We start from the raw sequence: 12,465 nt of genomic DNA, 5'->3' as shown, positions 1-12,465 counted from the left end.
ATCATTTATTCTGGTAGACAAAAAATATATACATAAAAATGAAAAAAATCAAATAATTTGTAGACTCACATTTGGGTATAATTGTGCATCCTTCCCACTGTTTTCTAAATGTATCAACTGCTTAACTTAATCCTAAATTTTATCCCAGGCTAATGTGGGATTACTCTTTTATTGTAGATGCATATTTCCTAGCTCTTGCCAGTTTTCCTTCAAAGATTCTAGCATCCCATTTTCCTAATCCAATAGCAGAAGTTAACTCCTCTGGAGGAATGAAACAATTTCTAGGCCAATTCTTAACACACATAATCTAGGTTATAACATCTGAACTTCTGACAAATAGATCCTAAATGAGTATTAGTCAAAGAAGCAGAATGAATAGGATATTTATAGACACACAAAGAGATTTATTATGAGGGATTGGCTCACATAATCACGGAGGCTGAGAAGTCCCACGATCTGCCATCTGCAGGCTGGAGGTCCAGGAAAGCTGGTGATAGAGTTCTAGTCTGAGTCCAAAGGCTTTAGAACCAGGAGCACCTATGTCTGAGGGCAAGAGAATAAGGATGTCTCAGTTCAAGCACAGAGGGAGCAAATTTGCCCCTTTTTTTGCCTTTGTGTTCTATTCGGGACTTCAGTGGATTCGATTATGCCCACCTGCATTAGTGAGGGCTATCTGCTTTACTCAGTCTACTAATTGAAACACTAATCTCTTCTAGAAACATTACTCAAATAATGTGTTATCAGCTATATGGACATCCCTTAGCTCAGTCAAGTTGACATATAAAACTATCTCAGCGAGAATGGAGGGAATCCCCCAAATGCAGCTGTATTTTTTTAAATAAAGGAACAGTCTTTTCTTCTAATGCAAATAGAATTTCATACCTATTCTTAGTTTCTTCCTCTCCTCCCCTTACAATCAACACTTACAGTGTAATATAAAATCTGCAATTATGTCAATACCCAGAATTCAATAGCGAACCATTTTCTTTGTGTTGTAATTGAGATTCAAAGCTTACCAAATAAGATGCTTCCAACACAACCCTGTTAGGTAAAATTCCCAGAGGTGATGTTTATTTTGACAGGCAAAACACAAGTGGTAGTTAACAACAACAGCAAAAATGTATTACATGCATGTGGCGAAACAAAACAAAACAGTAAGGGATGAAGTGAAAGTCTTTCCTTTCTCACTCCCATTCCTACCCTCCAGTCCATTGTGTATGCTTCCAGAAATGTCCATATTTTTTATTAATGTATTATTGATATACACTTATGAAGGTTTCACATGAAAAAACAATGTGGTTACTACATTTACCCATATTATCAAGTCCCCCCCATACCCCATTGCGGTCACTGTCAATCAGTGTAGTAAGATGCCACAGATCACTATGTGCCTTCTCTGTGCTACACTGTCTTCCCTGTGACCCCTCACACCATGTGTACTAAACATAATACCCCTCAATACCCTTCTACCTCCCTCCCCACCCACCCTCCCACACCCCTCCCCTTTGGTAACTGCTAGTCCCTTCTTGGAGTCTGTGAGTCTGCTGCTGTTCTGTTCCTTCAGTTTTGCTTCATTGTTATACTCCACAAATAAGGGAAATCATTTGGGCCTTGTCTTTCTCCACCTGGCTTATTTCACTGAGCATAATATCCTCCAGCTCCATCCAAGTTGTTGCAAATGGTAGGATTTGTTTCTTTCTTATGGCTGAGTACTATTCCATTGTGTATATGTACCACATTTTCTTTATCCATTCATCTACTGATGGACACTTAGGTTGCTTCCATATCTTGATTATTGTAAATAGTGCTGTGATAAACATAGGGGTGCATATGTCTTTCTGAATCTGAGAACTTGTATTCTTTGGGTAAATTCCAAGGAGTGGGATTCTAGGGTCAAATGGGATTTCTATTTTTAGTTTTTTGAGAAACCTCCATATTGCTTTCCACAATGGTTGAACTAGCTTACATTCCCACCAACAGTGTAGGAGGGTTCCCCTTTCTCCACATCCTTGCCAGCATTTGTTGTTCTTAGTCTTTTCAATGCTGGCCATCCTTACTGGTGTGAGGTGATATCTCAATTTTCATTTCTCTGATGATTTGTGATGTGGAGCATCTTTTCATGTGTCTGTTGGCCATCTGAATTTCTTCTTTGGAGAATTGTCTCTTCATATCCGCCACCCATTTTTTTATCGTGTTATTTGCTTTTTGGGTGTTGAGGCATATGAGTTCTTTATATATTTTGGATGTTAACCCCTTGTCCGATATGTCATTTACAAATACATGCCTTTTTGTTCTGTTGAAATGTCCATATTTTTTTAACACACAAATGTCAGACATAACACATATACCTTTCATCCAGTTTCCCCAATGGTAACATCTTGCATAACTATAGTACAATAACGCAGCCAGGAAACTGACACTGATACAAGCCATCAACCTTATTCAGATTTCACCAGCTTTACATGCACTCAATTGTGTGTCTGTATTTAGTTCTATATAATGTTGTTAGCACATGTAGACTTGTGTGACCACCATCACAGTCAAGATACAGAACACATTTATAGCATAAGGATCCCTCATGGTACCCTTTTATAGCTAGAGCCACCTTCTGCCTTCCACACTTCCCTAACACCTGGCAACTACTAATTGTTCTCCATATAGTATTATCATTTCAAATGTTCTATATAAATGGAATTAAGTTGGCTTGTTTTCACTCAGTATAAGTTCCTTGAGATCCACCCCAAAGGTTGCTCATTATCAGGAGTTTTTTCTTTTTATTGATTAGTAATATTCCATGGTATGGATGTGCCACAGTTCGTTTAACCTTTCAAAAGTCATTTAGGTTGTTTCCAGTTTGGGACTACTACAAATAAAGCTGCCATAAACATTCACATACAGGTTTTTGTGTGCATGTTTCTACTTCTCTGGAGTAAATGCTCGGGAGTAGAATTGCTGAGTCATAGAAAGTGCATATTCAGGTTTGTAAGAAACCATATACTTTTCCAGAGTGGCCATACCATTTTACCTTCACACGAGCAATGTATTAGTGATCCAAATTCTTCATACCCTTACCAGCACTAGGTGTTATTTCTATTTTTATTTTAGCCATTCTGAGAGGCATGTAATGATATCTCATTGTGATTTTAATTTGCATTTCCCTAAAGGCTAATGATGTTGGACACCTTTTTGTGAGCATTATCTGCCATTTGTACATCCTTTCCGGTGTAATATCTGTTCATATCTTCTGCCCATTTTCTAATTGGATTGATTATTTTAGAAGTTTACTTTTTTTTCCCTAATAGATTTTAAAAGAATGTACATATGTAAGAGCACACTTTTTAGACAACTGGAGGAAAATAATGGACTGGGTATTAGGTGATACTATGGAATTAATGTTAATTTTATTAAATGTGATAATGGCAGGTGGATGTGCACAAAAAAGTCTTGATACAATTGCATTCTGAAATATTTAGGGTAGAAGTGACATGATGTCTTTTAAAAGGTCGGAGAGGTAGAAAGAGTAGCTGAAACAAGAATGTCAAAATGTTGATAATTGGTGAAGCTGAATGATGGGTACATGGAGAGCTCATTACACTCCCTTCCTCTTTTATGGGAGTTGGGATAGTGCCAAAATAAAAAATAAAAAAATTCAAGAGAATAGAATGAGATTGTAATTCAGCAACATTACAAACTTTTTTTTTTAGGACACAAAGTTTGCTTTGAGTGTTTCTTTAGGGGAGGGGGCACCACACTAGTACTCAACTTAAGAGAAACATTTTTACAGTCCAGAGCTCTTTTATTTTCTTTATACCTGTCATGCCATGAATTCATAGGGAATGGGCCCCAGCAGCTCAGGCTCCTTCCCACTGGTTCTCACAAAGTGGGCTTCTCTGGGTGGAGCAGGCTGGTGCTTCAGTTGAACCCAAGTACCTTTCTCTTTGGCTTCCTTCTGTTTCCGATTATTTTCCTTCACATGCTTCAGGAAGCTATCCCGGCTCTTAGAGTACATTAATTCTCTTAGCAAGAATCTTGCCCTTAACTTGTTCGTTTACGTCAGTGCCAGGAGCATGCTGGGTAACACTGTAGACTCTTCCAGGTATGCCATGTAACGTTTGCGGGGCATTCCTTTTTGAACAGTGCCGATTCCCTTGAAGTCTAATAATCACCTTTCTTGTAGATTCCCACGTATGTGGCCAGAGGAACTCCATGTTTTCTAAAAGGCCTGGAGAACATATAGTGGGTGCCTCTCTTTCCTTTTGCCTTGGTCATTTTGGTGGGTTACTAGAATGGGAAGTTCCGCCTGCAAGGCAACATTACGTATTTTCACCACATCCCCACAATACTATGCACACAAGGTCAACTTCATGGACTTGCAACCCCTGCACTCACACAGGGCCTCATGACTGGTTTAATGCTCTGCTATTACTGTCTTGAAATACTTAGTAAGTTTGAACAAGGGGCCCTGTGTTTTCCTTTTGCACTAGACCCCACAAATTAAACTATGCAACTGTAGCTGATCCTGTAAGCACATAGGACATGCTGAGAAAATGCTTATCAAATAAATGGAACAAAGAAAAGAAAAGGTAAAAAAGAGATGGAGGTAGAGAAAAGGAGGAGATAACAAGGACAAAGGAGAGATGGATAAAACCACAAAGTAGAAAAGTTGAATGGAGATTCCAGGAGATGATGCCGCTGGGGAGACAGGAAGGTTCAGAGAGGAAGTGAGAGCCCAGATAGGAGACAGGAGTTTGGGGCCCATTATTCATCATTCTCCTCAGAGGAATCACAGCTCTTCCTCTCCTAGGTATAAGCAAAAGTGGACTCAGAAAGAAGTAGCCACTTGACCCCAAGGAAAGAGAAGTTTGGTGGCTGGGAGGCCAAGTGGACCATTCTTCCTTGCTAGTCCCATGCCTTCATCCCAGTCTAGAGAGTTCCTGCACTGTCTTTACTGGGGGTTGGGGAAAACAAAAACCCTAGGCTTGGATCAGACCAATTCCCTCTTCAGCCAAGCCTTCATTCAAGAGCATGGCTGGCTCTAGGGGATTCCAGACTGGAAAAGGGCCTGGGGGGAGGGATTCAAGGGATCAAAAGATCAAGAGTCATTCAATCAGTAAGTATGCACTAATTACCAACAAATGATACAATAAATATTTATTGTCTACTCCATGCCTAATAATGAGGTGGAGGTAAAGGGAGTGTAAACATTCTTAGCCATAATGCATTCCTGATGCCCATCCTTCTCAGCACCCGCCTCTCCTCCTAACCACAGCAGCACTTTGTACCTCACAGCATTTGCCACTTTGTACCGTCTTACAGTTAGCGGTGTACCTGTCCTTCCTCTGAACAGTAAGCTCTTTGACAGTCAGATTCCTATGGGATCTACTGAATACACCTGAGTGTTCCACATAGCAAATGAACAATAAAGATTGGTTAAATCCAAATTTAATAACTTATGTTGATCAGGGTTTGAAGAAATAGGTACTCCCGAGAGTGGGAGTGTGAATTTGTGCAACTCCTTTCAAGAGCAATTTGGCAATATCTATAAAAAACTTCACTGGGGAATTTTTCTGATTTGCACATGTGAATAAAGACAAATACAGAAACACATTAACTGCAAAATCCTGGAAACAAATCTAAATAGTTATCATTGGAAAGTCATTAAGTAAATTAATTGTTCCATAAAATATAAATCATTATTTAAAAGAGTATAACAGGTGGAAAGAAATCAGAACAGTAGTTGTCTATGGAGTTGACTGGGAGGGGACATGAGGGAACTTTCTGGGGGGAAATAATGTTTCATACCTTGATTAGAGTTTGTGTTACGTAAGTGTAAGTCTTTATCAAAACTCATGGAATAGTCCACTTAAAATCCGTGCATTTCATTGTAGGCAAACTTAACTTCAAAAGAAAAAAGTTAATTGTAAACTAATATTTAACTCTAGTTACTTTTATGCATGTGGAAAGGTTGAGTAAGTTACCCACAGTCACACAGCTAAAACCAAGATTTGAAACCTGTTTTGGCTATCTCTCAAAATATGTGCTTACCCACAATGCCTCCCTGTTAACTCGTATTTAGGGACATATTCATGTGGGAACCTTCTGCCACTATTTGTAAACATCTCTAATAAACACAACGCTTTTTTTCACTCGGCAACAACCACACTCAATTTCTCATATTCCAGAATTGCTTTTCTGGCTTAGTGCTGAATATCTGAGCTTGAGTGACAGCTTGAACCCCATTATTCACTCAGTTTGTTCCCAGTGAGCTTTGTACAATATTACAACTAGTTCATGAGGCTGATAATGTGTACTTATCCTTATCTACTTCAGGATTTATGATTTATTGGAACATTTTCATCCCGGAAATATCAATATTGCTGACCTCCTGGCTGTTAAACCATTTCTCCATCTTCCCTACATATTTGGAGGAGCTGGGAGTAAGGGAACTGACACAGACAGAGGGAAACACACTCTTGACTGAGTCAAAAAGTCAACATTCTGAGTTTAATTCGACTTAACAAATCATGTTCTTCTCTGAGTTGGTTTCCTCCTCTGTAACATGAAAATTATAATCACACTTACCCCACATATTTGTTATTAAGGATCAGATAAGATTATGGATATGGGCCAAATCATTTCTACATTCTAAAATATACACATATATATTTTACCATCAACACCCTCATAGAAGTCACCTGCACACTGGGCTTTTCAAGCCATTCAGTTCAAAGTGTTATCTTTTATATCATTCTTTATTAGCTCATAAAAGATAGTGTCCTGATACACAGCCTGAAATCCTAATTTCCCAATTGGCTGCCTTTGCTGTCTGAAGGGCAGCCTTTTCTTAGGATGTCAAACAATGGGAAAAACAGCATCTAACCACTCCTCCGGGGAAGAATAGAGTAATGTTCTTATACTATCATAGGGGTTTTGTCAAATTGTCATTATTAGGAAAGCCAAAAAGAGTGCTACAGTCAGATGACATAGTGGTTAAGAGCTAGATTTCTGGACCTGAACTGAAAGTTCAAATCTTGACCCCACCCTTGATTAGCTATACATTTTCCTCAACTTTCAGGCCTCACCTATAAAGTGGACATAATATAATAGTAACTACATTTCATTACATTATATTTTAAATTACTTAATTTGTGGAAAGCATTTAACAGTACACACAAAGCACTCCACATTTGTTGGCTACAAGTACAAAGCAGACCCAAAAACAAAAATCACGGAAAATTACGGAAATATGGAGACGCAGATCATCACACAGTGGCAGGCATCTATTCCCTTCACGGAGAGCTTGTCAGTCATCCTCACTTCTCCTTCTTCCACCTGACCTCCCCCTTCTCTTCACCATCATCCCCAAAAATGAAGTAGGTATAGTGGGCCAGCAGAGAGGGCTGATCCAACCTCTACCAAGATGGTTTGTCAAAGGCAGGCAAGTAGAAAGTGGAACAACAATTTAATTAAGGGGTATATTCATATTTTGCTGTGCACACTAAACTGATGAAGAAAAAAAGGCGAGTAAGACCTTTGGGAAGCAGTCTGGCCATATGTATTCAGAGCAGTAAAAACATTCACATTGTCTCAATAACAACATTTCTTAGAATTCAACTGGAGGAAATAATCCAAAAAGAAGGAAAAATTACATGTAAGAAGTTCATTTTAGCATCATATATTAAACGGCTTTATAAAAGTATATAATTCACCCTTTGAAAGTGTGTGACTCAGTAGTAGGTCTTTTTTTTTTTTTTTGTATATTTGGAGTTGTACAAGCATTGCTACTACTTGATCTTAAACATATTCATTATCCCCAAAAGAAATCCATTAGCGTTATTCCCATTCCTCCCTCTCTCAGCCCCTAGCAACCACTAGTCTACTTTTTGTCTCCTGAGACATTATTTTTGATGACCAAAAAAACTGAGTAAGATAAATTCAGTGTTACTGAGTAACATAACACACAGGTGCTATGTTAAATTGTGGTATATCCATTCAATAAAATATGTGGCTGTTAGAAATTACTACAAAAGACTGTATCAAAAGGTGAACATGATACAATGCTTAAACTTTTAAAAATATATCTCAGTTTTAAATATATTTGATCGCAACCAGAGTATATTCTGGCTTGTATGTGGAAAGACTAGAAGAAATGTGTAGAAATCTTAAATGGCCCATGTTACAAAAATGAGATTATGGATTTTTTTCTTTAGCCTTTAAGCATTTCTTAACAATTTTTTTTAACAATTTAAACTCTTTTAGAAAATGTATTTAAAATTATTGGCATAGAGAACATAGTGAAGGCACAGCCCTTAGTTCAGCCTTTCTGATTTGGATCCTGTTCCTATCTCAGTTAACAAGTCTCTTCTCTAGTCTAGGAACCAAACAGCCAGGAGCTACAAAGGTCCCACCTCTCCCAAAATGGGTAACACTTCACCAGGTAACCCTTGGGCCCTGCCCTTCTGCCCACTTGCCTCTCAGCCTGCATGTCTGCTCTCCCCTGCCCCCAATCCAGAACTTCCTAACAAAGCCCTCTGACTTATCATACATACCAATGACTCTTACCCCATTTCCTTCTATTAATATATTAACTGTAGATCTAAATCCTTCTGATTCCAGCCACACTTCTCCCATTTGAGCAGAATAGCAAGGAAATGGGTGGAAACAAAATAGCAAACAGCTCCCCTCCCACTTTCCATTCCCACTTCCTGCAGAGACCCAGCTCCTTTAGAGCACACAGCCTTGCTGCTACTTGTCTTCCCTCTCCTACAATCTGGGACAGAATCACCATCCATGTCCCACCGCCATACATACATACATACTTACCCCTCCAGGCACACTTGTCCTTGCCCCGCTCCTCATTCTCACTCTCCTCCCTCTCTCACTCACACACACACACACTCCACACAGCCTCTGCTGCAGCAACCCTGGCTATGCCCTATGACTGCCATGCCATGCCCCTCAGTTTGTCCACTGCTGTCACACTCTGAAGGCCTATCTATCCTTCCCTTTATCTAAAGAACAAAGTATGCCTCCAGCCACTGTGTACCTTCCAGCACCTGCCTCCCAAAGACATACTTCCTGACTCACAGCTGAAAAGAGTGGGTCCTGGACCTCTAGTATGTGGCCGTCTTCTAATAAAAGAGTTCAACTATAGTTAGTGAGCACCTACCATGTGCCAGGAACCACATTCGTTTCACGGATTCAGAAATGATTGAAACTAACCAGTCACCTTGAAAAGCTCACAATGGAAAAAAGGTATGTAAACAGAAAATTAATACATAAACAGGTACAAGCTGGGACATGGGTCAGAGGGAGTCCCATGGATACACTGTAGAGACAGCCTCCACAGCAGGTATCGCCTCCAAGGTGGCTTTGGAAGAATCAAGAGTTAATTATTCAGAAGCATATACACAAACATGTCTTACAGGTCTGCAGAAAACAAGTTCATTGAAAGGCTAGTTTAGCAGCAGAAGCAAGACACAGTATTCCATGCCCACAGCAGTGCTCAGTGTGCAAAGTAACAAGTGATCTATGAGATTAAATAAACCATGGTCTCTGCTCCAAGGAACAAAATACTTAAAATATATAAGGCAAAACGACTCAGATTTGTGCATTGAGAAGAAGGGAAAGGAAAGGTAAGTTTAACTCTGGTCCTAAGTACAAAGATCATGGAGGGTGGGGGAGAAGGAGCCTCTTTAAGGCACTGTAGCAGGTGAGTTCAGTGTAAAAACCAGAAAAAGCAAGGTGGGGCAGTAACAGATCAGCCTTCAGCAGAAAAGGGGAGGAGGCAACCTGAACAGGAACGCAGGTATTGGGGCAGAAAAGTGGGTGGGGCTAGTGGGCTCTGCCTCCTCCCCGCCTCTCGCATCTCCCACAACCTACTTTCAGCAGAATCGGGTCAAGACAGGTGAGGGAGGAACTCCTAAGGCCGGTGAGCAGTAGGGTCATTGGACTGGGGCTGGGATGTGAGGAGGGGGTCCGGACCCTTTGTAGAGTCCACAACCCCTTGCTTTCCAGAGTTCAGGGAACTCCTGCCAGGCTGATTTTGGGGTACGGGCTGCCTAAACATTCCTGCTGTGTTGCAGAAGAAAGAAAAGGCTTCTCCCCACTGGTTGCCCAGCCTGTGTTAGCTCCTGGCAGGAAACCTGAAATCCGAATTTACTGAGTCAGGGCCAGTAAGGGTGGGAAACCCTGGCAGACGAGGGGTGTAGAGAGGTCAGGAGTTGTTTGGGCCTCTGTCCATTGCCCTAGGCCTTTGTCTGGAAGATTCTCTGGTGTAGTTGTGACCCTGTGGCTTTGATGTGTCCCTGGGCACTTTTTCCCTCCAACGTGAGCATGGGCTGACTGCAGGAAATGGGAAGATGGGGTCAGACAAGGAAAGTGGTGCTCCGTGGCCGCTTCTCTACTCAACAAGGTCAGACTGAGGGCTTCTGACTGGGGAAGTGGGGTGGGGGTAGAGGGCCTGTGCAAGCAATAATAAAGGGCAGGGCCTGCCCCATCACCTGGATTCCAGAGATGCCGGCAGGTGAGCACCGAGACTGCAGGCAGGGCCCGCCCAGAACTGGGTCCTGGAGGGTGTAGAAAAACAAAGCTGCAAGGGAGACTGCAGGGGAAAAGGAAAAAAGGAGGAAAGCAGGGCTGACACGACGCGAATGAGAACTGGGAGTCAGAACTCCTGGGCTGAGCTGGCTATTCCACACATACTGCTACCCTAGGATAAGAGTGTGATCCTAGAGAGAGTGACAGAGATGGAGGGGACCCTGCAGATCATTTATTTTGGCTTTTGATTTGAGATTGAAGAACCTGAAACCCACACAAAGGTGTCTAATATGGTTACTTTGAAATCTGACCCAGCCCTGATGCCAATTGCTAGTTTAGACACAACAGCTGTGTGTCTCTTTGCAGGAGCCTGGGGAGGGGCCATGGTGCCAAGCCAGTTGTGGGGGAAACTGGAGAAGCCGCTTCTCTTCCTGTGCTGCGCCTCCTTCCTCCTGGGGCTGGCTTTACTGGGCATACGGCCGGACGTCGCCCCTGTTGCTTATTTCTTTCTCACCTTGGGTGGTTTCTTCTTGTTTGCCTGCCTCCTGGCCTGTTTCCTGGAATGGGGGTTCCGGCCTGAGAGCCCAGGGGCCTCAGGCAATGCACGGTGAGTTAAGGTGTGGGCAGGATTCCAGGAAAACAGGAGGACCTATTGTTCCTGTGTCCCTCTAGACAGTTTCTGCTTTCCTCTGTCACTGGTATCAGTGAAGGGGGCGGGGGGCATCTGGAGCTACTGGAGGGGTCTTTTGCCAGTGGAAGATAGGAAAGGGAAAAAGGGGTCCCTTTCAGGAAGCCACCAATGACTTTATTTCTTCTCCCTCAGGGACAATGAAGCCTTTGAGGTGCCAACCTATGACGAGGCTGTGGTGTCGGAATCACAAGGCCACCCCCAAGAGCTGGATCAACCACCCCCTTACAGCAGCATTGTAACCCCTGCAGGACTTGAGGAGGGACAGGCTAGCCATCCAGAGGGGCCCAGGAGAGCCACACTGGAAAGGCGAGTGGGCTCAGAGGGGTCTATGACTCCAGGAAACCCTGAAAGAGCTCCAATCAGCCTTCGGCTTCGGGGACCACGGGTCGTGTCCACTGTGCCTGATCTGCAGAACATGGCGGTGCTCCCCAAATTGGAACCTCTTACTCCTCCTCCTGCATATGATGTCAGCTTTGGTCACCCTGAAGATGATAATGTTTTCTATGAAAACAACTGGACACCCCCCTAAATGACTTTATCACTATATAACATCTCTGCACCAGACCCACTCATTTATTTGATCAACGTTTCTCAGTGCCTGCTTCATGTCAGGAACCATATTTCTGCCTGGACGTCACAAATGGGGACTTTAACCCAGAGGAGTCAGGCTATGGTAAGCCCCTCCCAGTTGAGGTGTTGGTGGCAACATTCAGTGACCTACCCCATATCCGATATTCCCAAAGTTAGAGGCAGAGTAATAGGAGGAGGTGATCCAGAGAATCTGGGGAAGGAAGAAAAGAAACATCTGAGTGACAGCTGTGTTGTTTTCTGTTCTACAAGCTTTACTGCGTTTACATCAATTCGGCTTCCCAGGCTTGTTTGAGGTATTACCCTCTTTTAAATGAGGATTCCAAGGGTCAGAGAAGTTTGATAATTTGCACAGGAGCATACTGCTAGTAAACAGCATAAAAATCGATTGAACTCTGCTCTTCTGATCCCAACACCCATTGTGCTTTCAGTGCTAGATAATGGAAGCCGGGCACTGACATGTCTCTCGGTCCCAGTCTTGGACAACTGCTGGTCAGGGGTGGAAAGCCATGTAGACAGAGTGCAGGACCAGGAATGAATGCAGGCAGGGCGGGCTGATGTGCCCAGCCTCCAAGTGGAGCAAAGCTAATCACAGCTTAACGGTCCTGCCCCAGGTAGAGGGCAGTCTCCGGTGCAGAGCTCCCCTT

The 12,465-nt window shown here is 42.4% G+C and overlaps 1 protein-coding gene and 1 pseudogene across 2 annotated transcripts; one reads left to right on the top strand and one right to left on the bottom strand.

Moving 5' to 3' along the window:
- Positions 1-2,030: 2,030 nt before the first annotated feature.
- Positions 2,031-12,248, bottom strand: LOC108404393 (large ribosomal subunit protein eL21-like; annotated as a pseudogene).
- On the top strand, positions 9,862-11,958 carry TMEM139 (transmembrane protein 139). 2 transcript variants are annotated; one of them, XM_017671952.3, is made up of 3 exons: positions 9,862-9,907; positions 10,906-11,146; positions 11,363-11,958. In XM_017671952.3, the coding sequence occupies exons 2-3, from the start codon at positions 10,923-10,925 to the stop codon at positions 11,757-11,759; spliced, it is 621 nt and encodes a 206-aa protein (XP_017527441.1). In that variant the 5' UTR covers positions 9,862-9,907; positions 10,906-10,922; the 3' UTR covers positions 11,760-11,958. The 2 variants fall into 2 exon arrangements, with proteins under 2 accessions (XP_017527441.1, XP_017527440.1); XM_017671951.3 differs by having other exon boundaries at positions 9,894-9,931.
- Positions 12,249-12,465: the final 217 nt, after the last annotated feature.

Source organism: Manis javanica, chromosome 6 (assembly GCF_040802235.1).
Source record: "Manis javanica isolate MJ-LG chromosome 6, MJ_LKY, whole genome shotgun sequence".
NCBI classification, from domain to species: Eukaryota; Metazoa; Chordata; class Mammalia; order Pholidota; family Manidae; genus Manis; species Manis javanica.
Note: the sequence above shows the minus strand (reverse complement) of the source record. Positions and strands in the feature narration are given on the sequence as shown.